Raw genomic sequence first — 17583 nt, 5'->3', positions numbered from 1 at the left:
AAGTCCGACTGTATCTGTGTCTATGCAGATCAGGATGGCCAGAACGAAAAAGACTGCTAGGATCTCAAATTCAGACGGCTCCTCCAACAGGGTGCCGATTAGTGAAACATCTGACCAGGCGCCAGATGTGGAAGTGAAACAAGGCGGCCTGAAAGCCGTCAATTCTGAGGGAGGAGTCATAGTGACCCCTTCCCATTTAACAGTTAACAATTCTGCTCCTTTTCAAAGAGAGGAGGCGGGCCCCTCCGGGAGAGGGGAGGAGTCGTCCTCTTCGGACTCGTCAGAGGGCGACTCCGAGTCTAGCTCTTCTGGCCATGCTTCTCTGGACACAGAAGAGAAAAACAACCGCCTGCAAGAGGCGAGGCTTTCTCACGCAGTTGAGAAGGGGGACAATTGGGCGGAGCCATCCGCCTCTTACCGAGAGCAAAATACCCCCTACTACTGCACGGTACCTCGGGGCCGGATCACAGTCATGCAAGAGAAAGTGGAGAGCTTTATCGCAAACCACACAATGGGCCCCGACTTTTTAGTGTTTGTGCCGGATCCAGAAGACACAGTCGTCTGGCCGGCTGGTACCAGTTATGATAGCGCCTGCTTTGGCTGCTACGAGGCGGCCATCAAGGCTGGGCTGCGCTTCCCATTACATCCGGCTGTTCAGCGGATCTTGGATGGGTATGAGTTGGGGTTATGGCAGTTAGCCCCAAACTCCTGGGTCAACGTACTCGACTATGTGTCCGGGTGCGAACTGCACGGGGTGGAGCCGAGCTTCGAGGCTTTCGCCCATATGAACTATCTCAGCCGGACCCCTAAGGCAGGCGGTACCGGCTGGTATCAATTGACAAGCCACAGGGGCTACCTCATGACGAGAGGTAAAGCAAACAAGTGGAAGGACTGGCGGAGCACCTTCCTCATCATTGAGAGTTCAGACACTGAGCTGAACAAGCGCTTCAATAGGTGGAACAGGAATCCGCCCCTTCTTGCAGGCGGCCGTAGCATGCCGCCTGTTCCCCCCAAGGCTAAGAAAGAGATCCTTGATAAAGGACTCTTTAAAGTAGAGTCGAGGGCCGACTCTACTTCAGGGGTACGAGAGCAAGTACCCCTGCACTGCGTCCCGAGCTTCAAATGGCTCTACGACGAGTACTTTTTGGCCGCCTGTGGCCTCAGCAGTCGGTGCTCAAGAGGTAGTCGGCCTGTCGAATACTCTGTTGTTCCATACATTTCTTGTTATGACTTTTATTAACTTTGCTGTTTGTTTTTGCAGCTGACGCCATGAGCAAAATTACCGCCTCCAAGACTGCGGCGGCCATGTTGCGGGCCTCCATCATGCAACAAGCTTCAACCGACTCCCCCAAGAAGGGGGAACCCTTGGTGAGCTCCGAACCTTTCACCCTCTTTTTGGAGTTGTGTTTATGCATATACTGAATTTTTTCTTCTTTTTTAGACGGGTGCTCCAAGAGCTTCATCTTCCCAACAGCCGGACCCCAAGGCCCGGAGGACGACTGTTGCGAGCTCTCCTGGTTCTGCCAGGAAACATGTGGCGGCTGAGAAACAGCCGACCACTTCTTCTAAAACTCCAACTGGGCCGCCTAGAAGTATGAAATTGTCCTTGTAAATTTTAGACTTGCTCCCTTTTTTACTAGGTCTAATCCGTTTGTTTATGCTTGATGCAGCCGGCCCTCAGGAGCCTGACTTGGTAGAGGTGGCCAAGTCTATGATCAAGGCCGTTCCTCCAGCTGAAAAGGAGGCGGTCAGGGGTGTCGGCACCCTTGACCTAGACGGGATTGCAGGGGTCCTTGCTGAGGTATACTTAGCATATTTTTGAGTATTTGAATTCAAGGACGCCTGTTTTCTTTTTGTTTGGAAACTGACGCCTGTTCCTTTGTACTTAGGCCCTGCTCCGAGTGAACGACCTTCGCAAGCCGCTTGACCGGAAGAACAAAGAGGTAAAGGCTGCAAAAGCTATGGCCGCCTTTGACTGTGATAAGGCAATGTTTCAAATTGCCCAAAATGAAGTTCTGACCATTGATATTCTTTATTATCAGGCGCAGGCTACCGCCGCTGTTCGGGCTCAGTTAGAGGCGGCCCAGAAGAGGAATGGCGAGCTGGAGGCGACCATCACCAATCTCAAGGCCGAGCTGAAACCTCTTCGCCTAAAGATGTACTCATACGAAGCCTTGGAGAAATCCTTGGCCAACGTAAAGGAACGCCTGGTGACCCAGGAGAAGAGTCTTACTCAGGAGCTCTCGGAAAAGGCCGAGCAAGAGAAGAAAGAGCTGGTCCGGGAGATGATGGAAGACTCCGCTCAAATCCAGCGCATGACTTGGGGCCGCCTCTTCCCCAATGCCGACTTTGCCTCATGGGAAAAAACGTACCGCCAGTGTTCTGATACATATCAAGAGATCTTGGCAGCTGCTGAGGAAGAGGCGTTGGAGGAAGCGTTGGAGGAGGAGGAGCCGGTAGTGGCGCTTGTGCCGCTTGGGGGTAATGCATCAAAAAAGGATGCAGCTGAAGCCGAGTCCAGCAAGAAGAGTGCTGACCAGGCGGCAGCTGCTAATATTGAAGATCTGCCCCCTTCTTAAGCTTTATGTATTCTTTCCACGGCCTGCGTGCCGTTTGTTTTGTATTTACCCGGCCAGGGGGCCGGGGCTTTGAATATTTTGCCGGTCTTTAATGACCGACTTCTTTTTAATGAATTTTTGTTTTGCTTCAAATTTGTCTAAGTATTGAATATTCTAATATCCAATTGTTCACTAGACCGACTGTTTTACATGGCCGATAGTTGCAGACAGGTACGGATAGTTAGTCACGCCGCCTATGCCCCTGGACGACTGGTTGTCTGTTTCCAGAATAGACGATCAGTCGGCCATTTATCCAATCGGTATTCGAACTATTTTAAAGACTGGATCCTTTTTAGGCAGACTGATCCAGAATAGACGATCAGTCGGCCATTTATCAGTCGGTCATTTGTAAATTTAACCAAGTAGGAAAGTTGTCTGACCAAGTAAACATGATTGTTACCTAGTTGCCAAGGAACTGAGTAGTAGAGATATCAAGCGGCGGGTACCGGTTGTTTCCCTTTATTTGCCATTGTTTGTTGGCTTTTAACTCATAATTTGTTAACCTAGCAGGAGTAGTGGTTGAGAGCCCCTGTTTGCTAAAAACAGGCGGACAACTCATACCTTTTAGGCTCCATACTAAGTTTGAGGGAGTGACTATAAGTTAACATAGGAGTTACTTAGTCTCCGGCTGATCCCCTTGATTCGCCAATGTTTGTTGGCTATAAACTCAATAGGTTACCTAGTAGGAATAGGGGTTTCAGTGCCCCTGTTTGCCAAAAAAACAGGCGGTCTACTCAAACCTTTTAGGTTCCATACCAAGTTTGAGGGAGTGACTATGAGTTAACGTTGGTGTTACTCAGTCGCCGTCACTCTTGCTTGAGTAGTAGAGGTACCAGGCGGCGGAGGCCGGCTAGACCCCTTGATTCGCCAATGTTTGTTGGCTATTAACTCAAGAGGTTACCTAGTAGGAATAGGGGTTTGAGTGCCGCTGTTTTCCAAAAAACAGGCGGTCTACTCAAACCTTTTAAGTTCCATACCAAGTTTGAGGGAGTGACTATGAGTTAACGTTGGTGTTACTCAGTCGCCGTCACTCTTGCTTGAGTAGTAGAGGTACCAGGCGGCGGAGGCCGGCTAGACCCCTTGATTCGCCAATGTTTGTTGGCTATTAACTCAAGAGGTACCCCCTGCATTTATCCCAAGTAATACAGGCGGTCACTGACTCAGATGTCAACTGCTACCACTGGTTTGGTTAGTGATAGAGTTATCCTTGTCTCAAAAACGGCTACGTGGTTGCCCTTGGGGACAGTCGTATAGGTGCCGTGTAATTAGTTTATAGAGCAATGTTCCACCCAAAAGGGAGCTGCTCTCTGCGACAAATTTCATTAGGAGGGATGCCGCCGGACGCCTGCTATGATGTTGGGACAGGTCGTATTAGTTTTGAAGATTGGATCAGTTGGCTTGGCGCCTGGTCTGATCATTCGGCCTGTGGCCTTGGTAAGTTCTTGGTGAACGTAGGTGCTAAGTAAAAGGAGGGTAGCCGCCTGTTAAGCACAGGGTCGGCCAGGCCCTAATCTTTTTAGCTAAGTATAAGGGGGGTGGCTGTGTGTTTGGAACCAGTCGGCCCTCTTCTATGGAGAGTAGCCGACTATATGTCCAGACGGCATGCCCATATGGTGAGAAAATGGAGAGTAGCCGTCTGTAAAGGTACAGACGGCATGCCCCTCTGAAGATAGAGTGAAAAACTCAATGGAGAGTAGCCGACTGTAAAGGTATAGACGGCATGCCCCTCTGAAGAGAGTAAAAATACTCAATGGAGATTAGCCGACTGTAAAGGTACAGACGGCATGCCCCTATGAAGATAGAGTAAAATACTTAATGGAGAGTAGCCGACTGTAAAGGTACAGACGGCATGCCCCTCTGAAGATAGAGTAAAATACTCAATGGAGAGTAGCCGACTGTAAAGGTACAGATGGCATGCCCCTCTTAAGTAAGAATAAAAATTAAACATGGAGAGTAGCCGACTATTTGTTAGTAGGCGTGCCCCTCTTAGTACAAAATTGAATAGTAAGTATGCAAACTTTTATTAAGTAGCTCTTGACTATTTACATCATTCAAAAGAAATATTTCTTAAGATTGTCTACATTCCAAGTTCGAGGCAACGGTCGACCGTCTGGTGTTTCCAGACGGTAGGTACCGTCCCTGACCTCTTCACAGATTCAGTAGGGTCCTTCCCAGTTGGGAGTTAGTTTGCCAGACTCATTAGCCCTACCAACTGCTTCCATTTTTCTAAGTACAAAGTCCCCCACTTTGAGTGGACGCCTGTGCACTTTTTTGTTGTATGATCTAGTCATTCTCATGCGGTAGATTTCATGGCGCAAGACAGCATTGCCCCTCCTTTCAGGAAGTGAGTATAATGCCAGGCGCATGGCTTCCCAGTTTGCCTCTTCGTCATATAGCATTACTCGAAGAGTCGGCTCGTAGTGTTCTATTGGAAGAACAGCTTCCGCACCGTAAGTTAGGAGGAATGGAGTTTCTCTAGTCGCCCCTTTTTCAGTCGTCCTAATGGCCCAGAGAACATGTGGTAATTCATCCGCCCATAGGCCGCCTGATCGTTCAATCTTTTTCTTGAGACCGTCTGAGATGATTTTATTAAAAGCTTCTACCTGGCCATTTGCTTGTGGACGGCCGACAGATGCAAAGTAGTTTGCAATTCCTTGGTCACCCAACCAGCTTTTGAGAACAGGCGTCTCAAATTGGGGACCATTATCAAAAACCATAGACATGGGAACCCCGAACCGAGTGATGACATTTTTCCAAATGAATGAAATTACATCCTTCGTCTTGATTCCCTTTACAGCCTCCGCCTCTACCCATTTAGTGAAGTAGTCGACGGCAACAAGTATGTACCTCCTTCCGCCTGTAGCAGACGTATATGGACCCAGAATATCCATGCCCCACTTAGCAAACGGTAGTGGGCTATGAATAGTAGTGAGGTCAGTAGCCGGACGGTGAATTAGCTTGCCAAACCTTTGGCACTTGTCACATTTTTTCACCATCTCCATTGCATCTGCTTCTAAAGTAGGCCAAAAGTAGCCCTGCCGCCTGCTCAACTTGTCACATTTTTTCACCATCTCCATTGCATCTGCTTCTAAAGTAGGCCAAAAGTAGCCCTGCCGCCTTGCCCGTTGAGCAAGCGTCCTACCGCCTATATGAGAAGCACAGTAACCAGAGTGAAGATCGTCTAGTATCTCCCGTCCCTTTTCTGGAGTAACACACTTTAAGAAGGGTTGAAGGTACCCCCTTTTGTGAAGTTCTCCCTTTATTATTTCAAAACTGGTTGCTCGTTTTTTTAGTGCTGCCGCCTGTTTATGATCATCCGGCAGGGTACCGTTTGTCAGATATGCCCTGATTGGATCCATCCAGGTTGAGCTTCTGTCTAGGATTGCAATAGGTTTTTCCTCAATGCTTCTCCTCTCCATTAATTCCCAAAAAACAGTTCGAGGAGTATCAGAGGAGGCGGACGATGCTAATTTTGACAGTGCATCCGCCTGGTTGTTTTCTGATCTCGGCACTTGGATCAGATGGAAATCCTCAAGGGAGCCGACTGCTTGTCGGACCGCCTGTAAATACTTGATCATGGCCGGATGGGTTGCTTCGTATTCGCCATTGTACTGACTCACTATCAATTGTGAATCGGAACAGGCGTCTATTTTTCTTGCCCCTGCCGCCTTGCACATGCGGATTCCGGCTAGTAAAGCTTCATACTCTTCCTCATTGTTTGAGACCTGAAAACTGAAGCGTAGAGCATACTCGTACCTGTCGCCCTCTGGCGACTGACATATGACGCCTGCTCCACAACCATTTGAAGTAGAGCTTCCGTCCACATATACCTTCCAGACCTGGTCTGGAACTTGAGAGTCAGGAGGACGAGTCATCTCAACAATAAAGTCAGCAAAGGCTTGCCCCTTCACTGCTTTTCTAGGCTCGAAAGTAACTTCGAGGCTCTGTATTTCTATGGCCCATTTGATCATTCGGCCGGACGACTCCATGATGGTCAGCGGCCGCTTGATAGGTTGGTCTGTATACACGACGACTGCATGTGCCAAAAAGTAGGGCTTCAACTTTTTAACAGCCATGAAGAGTGCAAGACCAAATTTCTCCACTAAGGGATACCTCAACTCGGCATTTTTCAGTACGTGACTGACAAAGTAGACCGGGAGCTGACAGCCGTCTCTTTCAGCAAGGAGAACAGCGCTTAACGCATGATCAGAGACGGTCAGGTACATGTAGAGTACTTCTTTGGGCAAAGGGCTGACCAGCCTCGGCAAGGAATGCAAGTGAACTTTCAATTTCTGGAAGGCGGCCTCAGCATCCGGCCCCCATTCAAACCTTGCCTTTTTCTTAATTTCCTGGAAAAAGTATAGGCATTTGTCGCCTGATCGGCTTAGAAATCTTCCCAAGGCCGCCAGACAACCTGTTAACTTCTGAACCTCTCGGATGGTACGAGGCGACTGCATGTCAATGACCGCCTGCACCTTCTCAGGGTTTGCCTCTATTCCTCTCTGATTGATAAGGAATCCGAGAAATTTCCCAGACTCAACTCCAAAGACACATTTCTTGGGATTGAGCATGACATGGTGCCTCCTGAGTGTGGCGAAAGTTTCTCGGAGGTCCGACAGATGATCTTTCTGAAGTTTAGTCTTGACAATCATATCATCAATGTATGCCTCGACATTTCTCCCAATTTGATCAAAGAACACAGTGTTTATCATTCGCTGGAAGGTAGCCGGAGCATTCTTAAGACCAAACGGCATGACCGTGTAACAGTATAACCCCTGATCAGTGACGAAGGCCGTCTTCTCCTGATCTTTCTTCCATAAAGGAATTTGATGGAAACCAGAGTAGGCGTCCATAAAGCTCATCAATGCATGGCCGGCTGTTGAGTCGACCAGATTATCAATTTTAGGCAGAGGGTAACTGTCTTTGGGGCACACCTTGTTTAAGTCTGTGTAGTCTACACACATTCGCCAGGTGCCATTCGGCTTTTTAACAAGCACCACATTTGCAACCCAGTCTGGGAAGTAACATTGCCGAATGAACCCTGCATCAAGTAATTTTTTTCACTTCGGCGGCTGCCGCCTGACTTCTTTCTTCGCCATGGTTCCGTTTCTTCTGCCGTACCGGCTTCTTTTTTGGATCCACGACCAGTTTATGTACCGCCAGATCAGGACTAATGCCTGGCATTTCATGGACTTCAAATGCAAAGATGTCCTTGTATTCTTTCAATAGTTTGTGAAAGTCGTCACCAAGGTCTCTCAGAGCAGTCGTCCCAACTTTGATTGTTCGATCAGGACGTGAGTCGTCTAAGATCAGGTTCGTATGCTCACCAGCCGGCTGAGGGCGGAACTCATCCGACCGCTCCTCTGCCAATGATTGCTATTTTCTTTCTTTTCTTGCGGCCCCTGTCTGGGATGCCTTTCTCTTCTTGCCGCCTGCTTCTTGAACAGGCGCACTCTCCTTGACATTGTCAAGGTCTGTTTTTTCACCACTTGACCCAGTGGCCATAACAGTGGGCTTGACATCCGAGAGATAGCACTCTCGGGCCATCCTCTGATCTCCCCTTAGGGAGCCGACTGTTCCATTATCCCTCTCAAACTTGAGCAACATAAGATATGGGATTATAACAACCTTGGAATTATTCAGGGTTGGTCGTCCCAGAATCATGTTGTAGGCCGAGAGTTCTTCTACTACCAGGAACCGGACTACCATGTGTCGTCGTTCCCCTTTTTCGCCCAGGCGGATGGGTAAATCCACTCGTCCCAGTGGGTGGACGACTCCTCCTCCAAACCCTACTAAAGGGTGGGAGGCCGGATGTATGCAATTAGTCTGATATTTTAGTTTCGACAGACATTTGCTACTGATGAGATCTGAGGAGCTTCCGGTATCTATGAGGATTCGGCCAACTCTCTAGTTGGCCACTTTACATTCAATAACGATAGGGTCGTCATGCGGCCCCCTTACCCCTCCTAGATCTTCTTCAGTGATGACAATCTCAGGAAATGAATATTTGGAAGGCCGTTCTTGGTGAACGGAATTTACATCTAACCGCCTGATATTGTCTTTGTTGCCCCTAATAGTAGGGCCGCCTCCTGAGAAGCCGCCTGCAATGGTGTAGACGACTGCATCATCTGTATCGGAGCTGTCGGCCTGTTGATTCTTTTTGGCCGACTACTTTTTTGAGGAAGTGTTCCCCGTAGATTTCTTGACATAAGTGTCAAGATCACCTTGCTCAGCCAGGCGGTCCAGATACCGCATGAGACTGATGCAGTCATTGGTGTGATGAACAACATCATCATGATAAGCACAGAATTTATCTTGGTTCCGGTTGTTTGCAGAACCCTTCATGGGGACCGGCTTCTCAATTGAGATCCGTCCCTTGATTTCTTTTAGGATAAACTGGTTATCCTTGTTAAACGCATACTTTGGGGAGTATGGTTTGAATTCTTTTTTCTTTTTCTGGGCCGGCTGTTTAGAGGAATCAGCCGCCCAGACCTCTTTTCTCTTCTCATCTTTGTTTGACGACTGTTTCTGTCGTCCTTCTCTTTTGTCGAACCTTTTCCCGTCCGACTGTTTTACCGTACAAAGATCAGTCGCCTGTATATAGGCTTCCGCTTCAATCAAGGCCTCTTGAAGAGTCGCCACCCTCTTTCGGACCAAGTCAAATTTGAAGGTCGACCCGTCCTTGAGACCTCTGAAAAAGTCAGTATAGGCTACCTCATCCGGTAACCCTTGAATCTGTATTCTCATCAGGTTAAACCGCCTGATGTAAGAACGAAGACCCTCCTTCTCGCCCTGCTGAATTGTTCCTAAATCAAGGGTCGTCTTCTTCGCAGGGATGTTCATGGCGAAGTTGGAGGTGAATAAGTAAGCAAGCGTCCTGAAGTTATTTACACAACCAGTCGGCAGGTTGCCGAACCATTGTTGTGCGATTCCTTTGAGAGTCGCTGGGAAACACTTGCACCAAGTGGGATCATCCAACCCTTGAAGGTACATCAGGTTGGTGAATGCCATCAGATGGTCTTCTGGGTTAGTAGTGCCGTCATAGGCGCCTACTAATACATTTTTCACTTTGGCCGGCTGAGCGGCTTCAGTAATTTCCTTGGAGAAGGCCGACGGCTGTTCACCAAGTCTAAGCAACCGTAGCTGCCAGTCCATAGGTTGGACGTTTTTTGCTGCATGTCCACCAAACGGAGGTGGCTGCAAAAAAAATGTTGTTGCGGCACAAACGGTAAGTTTGGTACCGCCTGGTCACTATGAAAGCCGGACTGACGGGAGGTACCGCCTGACTGACTCTCATGATACGACTGCGTATGCCTCATTGAGGTATTTCGCAGACTGTCTTGGAAGTTTGAAGTAGAGGCCGACTCTGACAATCGGTCACTCTTCTTCTGCTCTAGCAGTAGCCGAGCGTCTGTGAATGTTTGCTTCGACCCGTCCGCCTGAATATGACGAACAGGTTTCCTATTTCCTGTAGGAAAACGGAATTTTGTGAAATCAAGGGCAGGTGGCTCCCGCTTCCTAGATTTAGGATGAGGAGTCGCCTCTCGCCCTTGAACTGGCTTCCTCTTCAGTGAAGTGGAGGGTTTCTTAGCCGACTGCTCCTTGAACAGAGCAGGCGGCTTCTTGTTGATCAGCTCTTGAATTTCTCCCTTGAAGTCCCTCATGAAGGTCATGAGTTCGTTTCTTGTGATGGGAGCAGATCCATCAGTCGGCTGCTGCCGAACAGGCGGTGCGCCTGCTGGCTCGCTTCCTGTTTGAAGATGTTCCCGTTCCCTTCTTTCGGTATGACGGGTACGTCGGGCCCTTAGGGTCCCGTCTGAAGCTGTGTGAGCTTCAACTTCAAATTCACTCTCAGTATCGTGGTCCGACTGAACTTGAGGGTCGTCTAGGAGACGCCTCTCTTCAGGAGTCGGTACAGACTTGGATGCCATCTCAGAAGTACTCTCCCCACAGACGGCGCCAAATGTTTCGGGGTTTTCTGATGTCCTGCGGGAGAGTTACAATACCGAGACTGGAACCGGACGCCTGTACCTGCAAAACAACGGAGACTCCTGGTGGTGGGAGCTCCGCCTCCAACGGTCAAGTTAGTACTTGATTAAGGAGTAATTAATGCGGAAATTAAAATGATTGGATCTCTCTAGGTGAGAGTGTTTAATGTGAGTTTTTAGCGTAATCTGCTTCGTTAGCGTGATCAGCCTATTATCTCTGTAATTAATGTGTTTTTTCTGTCCTCCCCCCTTAATGAGGATTAAGGGAGGTATTTATAACCTTGGGAAACGTGCCAATCCTAGGTTTAGGTTAACCTAGGGCTGATTGGGCTTCCCTCGGAAGTTGGGCCTGGGTGGTCGGTTTCTCCATTAGGCATGGAGTATGCCACGTGTCATGACATAATAGGTCCAAGGTGGACAAATAAGCGCGTGCCACGTGGCAAGCCCTGACAGTTCCAACTGGGGGACACTTGGCAGGACCTGATTGGCCCACGTGGCACATTCCGATTGGTAGGAGCAAAATCCCCTAATCACCACTTATCTTAAAAAAATCCCGACCCACAAAAAACCCGAGCCCACCATTGTACGGTAATCCCGACCATTTTTAAATCCCGAGTCTGTAAGTCGGAGCCCGACCACTATTGACGATGAGCGATGACAACCTTAGTACGCCGGAGCATTCGTTGAAAGAATCTGTAAGTCGTAGTGTTTTTAAATTTTTTTTTTTATTCACTTTCGCCCAAGAATTCCGGATCTTTTGGGGGGATCCGCCTAAAAAATCCGGAAGACCCACTTAAGATCCGGAAATTCCTGGCGTATGTGGGGATCCGCCTGGAATTTCCGGATCTTAAGTGGGTCTTCCGGATTTTTTAGGCGGATCCCCCACCTAAGATCCGGAATTCTTGGGCGGAAGTGGATTAAATTTGGTTTTTTTTTTTTTTTTTAAAAAAAAAAAAATCGTAATATATATATATATATATATATATATATTTGTGAGTATTATTACATTGTGTTAGTTATTATTATTATTATTATTATTATTATTATTATTATTAATTATGTTTATATTACTAATGTCTTTGTTATTATTATTATTATTATTATTATTATTATTATTAATATTATTATTGTTATTGTATTATTATTGTTATTGTTGTTGTTAGTATGATTATTGTTATTGTAATTATTATTACTATTGTTGTTACTATTATTAATATTATTGTTATTATTATTATTATTATTGTTATTATTATTACTGTTATTATTATTATTATTATTATTATTATTATTATTTTTTGTTATTATTATTATTATTATTATTATTTTTGTTATTAATAGAAATATTAGTATTATTATTAAATTTAAAATACTAATATTTGCCTCATTTGTTTGGTTTATTGTTAAAGGATTCGGAGGTTGAAGACGACGGTGACGTTGTGAATTACAGTGCACATTTTGTGACAGACACGGTTTTACTTTTTCCAACGTTTGATGATGCAGTTCTATGGGCGGATGTTGTTGCAATAAATCTGGGATTTATTTTGGTGAAAGCGTCTTGCAACAAACAGAGGGATGGTCGACCATATCGATATTTAAGATGTGATCGGGGACGCAGGAGTAAGCCGAGAGATCTTGAGAACGCAATTCGGAAGGACACCAAAACCAAGGGCATTGGTTGTCCTTTCTACATCAAGATATTTTACGAGTTAAACACCAATACTTGGGTTATCTGGGTGAAAAATGATGCAACTAGGACCCACAACCATCCAATGATTGCGTATCCAGAGGGTCATCGTAAAATTAGTGGGTTGAGCCCGAATGCGAAGCAGGTTGTGCGTGACATGACGAAGTCTAAGGTTGCACCGCGTAACATCATGGCGACTATTGCAGAGCAATTTCCTAATGATCATCCAAACATCAGACACATCTACAACTGCCGAAATGACTTCAAAGCGGAGATGTCTGATGGGAGAGGAGTTGTTCAGCAGTTTCTACATTTGGCGAGACAGAGTCAATATCTTTACTAGGTCATGTCTGATGATGAAGGCGTTTTACAGCACGCCTTTATGGCGCACCCAGTCATGGTAGACATCCTACGGACGTACCCATATGTGATCTGTATGGATTCCACTTACAAGACTAACCGATACGGGATGCCGTTCTTTGTGATAGTTAGTGTGACACCGACAAATCAGAATTTTCTCGTCGGTTACGTCTTCATGCGCAACGAGTGCACGGAAAGCTATCGATGGGTTTTGCAAAGGTTGAGAGATGTGATTGGGTATGATAAGGAGTCGTCGGTTTTCTTGACAGACCGTGAGCTTGGGCTATGTGCTGCATTGAGGGAAGTGTTTCCAGGAACCTCGCACTTACTTTGTCGATGGCACATTAACAAAGATGTGGAGGCTCGGGTCACTACTATGTTCAAAAACAAGATCGGCGCGTCTTTCAAAAACGGAAAATGGAAACGTATCATGGACGCTGCAACCGAGGATGATTATGAGGCCGCTGTAGATATAATGAAAGATAAGTGGGCAAGTTATCCAGCAGTGATACAATATGTAGAGAACACATGGCTTTGTCAGAAAACGAAGTTTGTGACAATTTGGACAGACCAAGTTCTACATTATGGCAACACCTGCACTTGCAGAGTTGAGAGCCAACATTCGGTCGTGAAGATGTGGTTTGATTCCTCGACAGGTTAGGTTTTTGCTTATTGTAGTTCATGTCACCACTACATTTTTAATCTAATACAACAGTACAAAATTGGCTAATACAACGGTTAATTTCATACCGTTGTATTAGATGTAGTCTAATACAACGGTTTATGCTAAAATAGGTCTAATACAACGGTTTATACTAACCGTTGTATTAGATAAATTCATCTGTTGTATTAGCTCAGCTAATACAACGGATTAGAGAAACCGTTGTATTAGACCCTTTTGGGCTTTTTTTTGGGCCTTTTGAAAACACATTGTACGCTCCCCTCATTCTATTTATCTCTCAAACCCTAGCAGCTCTCACGCCTCTCATTTTTAATCTCTCCTTAACTCTCTCATCTACCCCTCTCTCCCTCCTAAACTCCATCATTCTAGTTTTTTTTAGATCGTTTTTTGTTTTTAAATTGTTTTAAGATCGGGTTTTTTTTTTGTTTTTCAGATCGTTTTTCAGATTTTGTTTTCGTTTTTCATATTTTTGTTCTTGTTATTTAGGTCGTTTTTTGTTCGATTTTTGGGTTTTTATTTGGGTTTGATTTCGTTTTTTTTGCTGTTTTTTCGATTTCTGGGTTTATTTGTTAGTGAATCGCTAAACATCGCTCGCAAATTACCATATAAAGCCCACAAATATGACTTGGTGTGACTTTATTGCCCTTTTCCTTTTTTTTAAAAAAAAACACTCTCTACTTCTCTCTAAAAAAAAAATCAGAAAATCTACCTCTCTTAAAAAAATTAATTACGACAATGTCGAGGCGGCAAGGGAAAGAGGTGGCAGAGGAAAGGCGGCGACCTGGTGGCAAGGTAATTATTTAATAATTTTTTTTTTTTAAAAAAAAAAGGCGACGGTGGCGCGTGATGGAGCGGCAGGTCCGGCAGCCAAGCCGGTGGCGTGGCGTCTGGCTTGGAAGCCCAGCCACCGGACCAGGCGTCCAAACCAGAAGCCAGCCCATTGGCTGTGGCGTCCAGATCTGGCGCCTGTGCCAATGGGTGGGCGTCCAGTTCAGGCGCCTGCCCACTGGCTACGGCTGCCGGAGCTGGCGCCACCGCCAGTGAGTGGGCGTCCTGGCCAGGCGCCCGTCCCTTTTTTTTTTCTTTTTTTGTTTTTTTTTTTGTTTTTGTTTTTTTTTCTTTTTTCGTTTATTTTGTTTTTGTTTTTTTTTTCTTTTTTCGTTTATTTTTTTTTGTTTTTTTCTTTTTTTTTCTTTTTTTGTTTTTTTTTGTTTTTTTTGTTTTTTTTTTGTTTTGGTTTTTTTGGTTTTTTTTTTTTTTTTTTTTTGTTTTTTCTGATTTTTTTTTTTTTTTTTGCTTTTTTATTTTGCAAAATCAGAAATTTAGTTTTATTTAAAATAATTTAGTTTTATGTCTAATTTTTTTTTGTTAATGTGTTTTATTTTTTTTAAAATATTTATAAACTTTGTGTGTTTTTTTTTATAAATCGTGTATATTTTATTTTTATAAAATCAGATTTTTTTTTTGTGTTTTGTTTTTTTTTTTTTTTTTTTTTTATGTTTGATGTTTAAACATTTTTTATGCCTTAATTGATGTAGTATGTGGAAATTGTTTGTGTTAATGTGTAATTGTTTTTTTATTTAAAATGTGTAATACATTAGGGTATTATGTGTGTATTTGTGTATGTGTAATATATTTGTTTTTTATTTTTTATGTTTAATTATTTGAAATAATTTTTTTTCTTGGAAATCATAAATTTTGTAATATATTAGGGTATTATGTGTGTATTTGTGTATGCCGTATAATATTTTTCTATGTTTAATTAGTTGAAATAATTTGAAATTTTTGTTTTGTGTCCTATTTAGTTATTATGTCTTTGATTTTTTATAATCTTTATTAATTTTATGTTTATAAACATGACGATATGTTGGAAGTGTTGGTATTTTGTATCTGTAGGTAGTTATTTATTTTTTCTAAAAAACTTTTGTATGTTTATATATTTTTAAATTTTTTGTAGAATTCACTTGGTCGTCATGGTGCGGGGAAGAATGTAGAGCTTCTTAGTAGAAGCTATTTAGTGGAGAGATCGGGGCATAGACATGTTAGATCCCGTGGTATTTCGGCCTCGGCTCGTAGAGAACGGATCCACCGTCGGGATGAGGATGACGATGACGATGATGATGCTGAGGAGGGTGAGCAGGAGGAGGAGCAGGAGGAGGGCGCATATGAGGATGAGGATGTGGACGATGGGAGTGGACCGTATGATGATTACGGTCCATTCAGTCAGAGGGTTGATGACATGTACGAGACACATATGGTGGAGGTGCGTAAGGGTAGGGGTGGTAGGTTTGTTAGTAGATCTGGCACATCCTCTGCGTCCACTGTATCTGGGGCAAGCAGGAAACGGTCGAGGGCCGTTAATGATTCTTGGGTTGTTAGGAGTGAGGTGCCCGGTGGGCCTGTTGACGGGAGTGTGATTCCTAGCTTTCTAGGACACATAGCTGCCCGTATTTGGGAGGACCAGGAGAGGCCTTCAGTTACGGGGTTGTTGAAATGTCATACCCAGGAAAAGACTTGTAGCTTTTTGCGTACATGGGCTGAGGCTTGGCCGGCGGAGAGCGAGATGTTCGAGCGACTGGAGGGCACTGGGGTGAATCACGTTCCTGCCACCATGCATGATAAGATTGACAGTACGCTGATCACGGCTTTCGTTGAGCGATGGCAGCCGGATACAAACTCTTTCCACCTTCCGTTCGGTGAGATGACGATCATGTTACATGACGTCGAGGCCATTCTGGGGATTCGTGTTGAGGGTAAACGACTTTGTGCTGTGGCTGATACGGATCAGGCAGATTTGCTGGCAGAGTTGTTGGTCGTGGACAGGGCTGCACTGTACACCGAGGCGCTTGGTGTTTGGGAACACGGCGGTGTGAAGATCGCATCCGTGTTGCAGCGGTGTTTGTACCCCAGTGCACGTAGGACGCACGACGCACAGCTGGCTGCTTATGTTTTTCTACTCCTCGGATGTACCGTGTTTCCGGATAAGAGCGGCGGAAACAAGCTCAGGCCACGCGACGTAGTAGAGGCGTGTGACCCCGACAGTGTAGGCCAGTTTTCTTTAATACAATTTCGAATTGTCAAACTTAATTTAAAAAAAAAAAACCTTTCTCAACAATCAAACTTAATTTTTAAAAAAACCCAATTCGAATTTTCAAACTAAATTTAAAAATATACCATTTCGAATTTTCAAACTTAATTTTAAAAAAACCTATTTCGAATTTTCAAAATTAATTTAAAAAAAACCCATTTCGAATTTTTTAAAAAAATCATTTTCGATTTTTTTTTAAAAAAAAAATTAAATTAAAAACAACAACAAAATCAAAAAAGAAAAAAAAATATAGGTGGCGTCTGCCAGGGCCGCCACAGCCACTGGACTAGCGCCTGGCAGGGCCGCCTCAGCCAGTGGAGTGGCGCCTGGCCAGGACGCCAGTCTGGTGGTCTGGGCATCTGGGCTGGACGCCGGTGTGGTGGTTCTAGCGTCTGGCTTGGACGTCCATGCTACGGTGAGGGCGTCCATCCTAACCGCCGGAGCCACTCCTACGGTAAACCATGAATTTTAACGGTGACTTACCTCGTTTTCCGTCGACGACGACGTACCTCCGGCGTCACCCGCATCTCCGGCCTGCCCTCCGACCTCCCCCGGCGAGCCAGTACGGCTCCACATTTTTTAAATCCAGATTTGTTCAATTTTAGAAAATGGGCATAATTGTCACACCAAGTCATATTTGTGGGCTTTATATGGTAATTTGCGGGCGATGTTTAACAAATCCCATTTGTTATGGGTTCGATTTCGATTTCGTTTTATTCCAATTTCGATTTCATTTTTTGGTTCGATTTCGTTTTTTCTTGGTTCTTTTTTTGTTCGTTTTTTTTGGGGTCAATTTCCTTTTTTTGAGTTCATTTTTTTTTCCATTTATGGGTTTTTTTTTCAGATCTAGGTTCGATTTCTAGGTTTTTTTTAGATTGTTTTTCGTTTTTTTAATCGTTTTAAGATGGTTTTTTTTTTTTGTTTTTAAGATCGTTTTTCAGATCTTGTTTTCGTTTTTCGTTTTTTTGTTCTTGTTTTTTAGATCGTTTTTTGTTCGATTTCTAGGTTTTTATTTGGTTTTGATTTCGTTTTTGGGTTGTTTTTTTTTTCGATTTATGGGTTTGTTCTTTATGGGTTCGATTTCGATTTCATTTTTTGGTTTGATTTCGTTTTTTCTGGATTCTTTTTTTTATCGTTTTTTCTGGGTTCGATTTAGTTTTTTT

The 17583-nt window shown here is 44.6% G+C and overlaps 1 protein-coding gene across 1 annotated transcript; it reads left to right on the top strand.

The window, feature by feature from the left end:
- Window positions 1-11253: 11253 nt before the first annotated feature.
- Window positions 11254-12633, top strand: LOC110687535. Its single transcript, XM_021864194.1, has 2 exons — window positions 11254-11301; window positions 12013-12633. The coding sequence occupies exons 1-2, from the start codon at window positions 11254-11256 to the stop codon at window positions 12631-12633; spliced, it is 669 nt and encodes a 222-aa protein (XP_021719886.1).
- Window positions 12634-17583: the final 4950 nt, after the last annotated feature.

The sequence above is a fragment of the Chenopodium quinoa genome, unplaced genomic scaffold, assembly GCF_001683475.1.
Source record: "Chenopodium quinoa cultivar QQ74 unplaced genomic scaffold, ASM168347v1, whole genome shotgun sequence".
Taxonomy (NCBI): domain Eukaryota; kingdom Viridiplantae; phylum Streptophyta; class Magnoliopsida; order Caryophyllales; family Amaranthaceae; genus Chenopodium; species Chenopodium quinoa.
Note: the sequence above shows the minus strand (reverse complement) of the source record. Positions and strands in the feature narration are given on the sequence as shown.

Bases quoted from the DNA above. Each gene is read 5' to 3' on its own strand.
- LOC110687535 (XM_021864194.1), top strand. From the start codon at position 11,254: ATGAGCGATGACAACCTTAGTACGCCGGAGCATTCGTTGAAAGAATCT. The intron at 11,302-12,012 runs GTAAGTCGTAGT...TTATTGTTAAAG, and splicing joins AGCATTCGTTGAAAGAATCT to GATTCGGAGGTTGAAGACGA.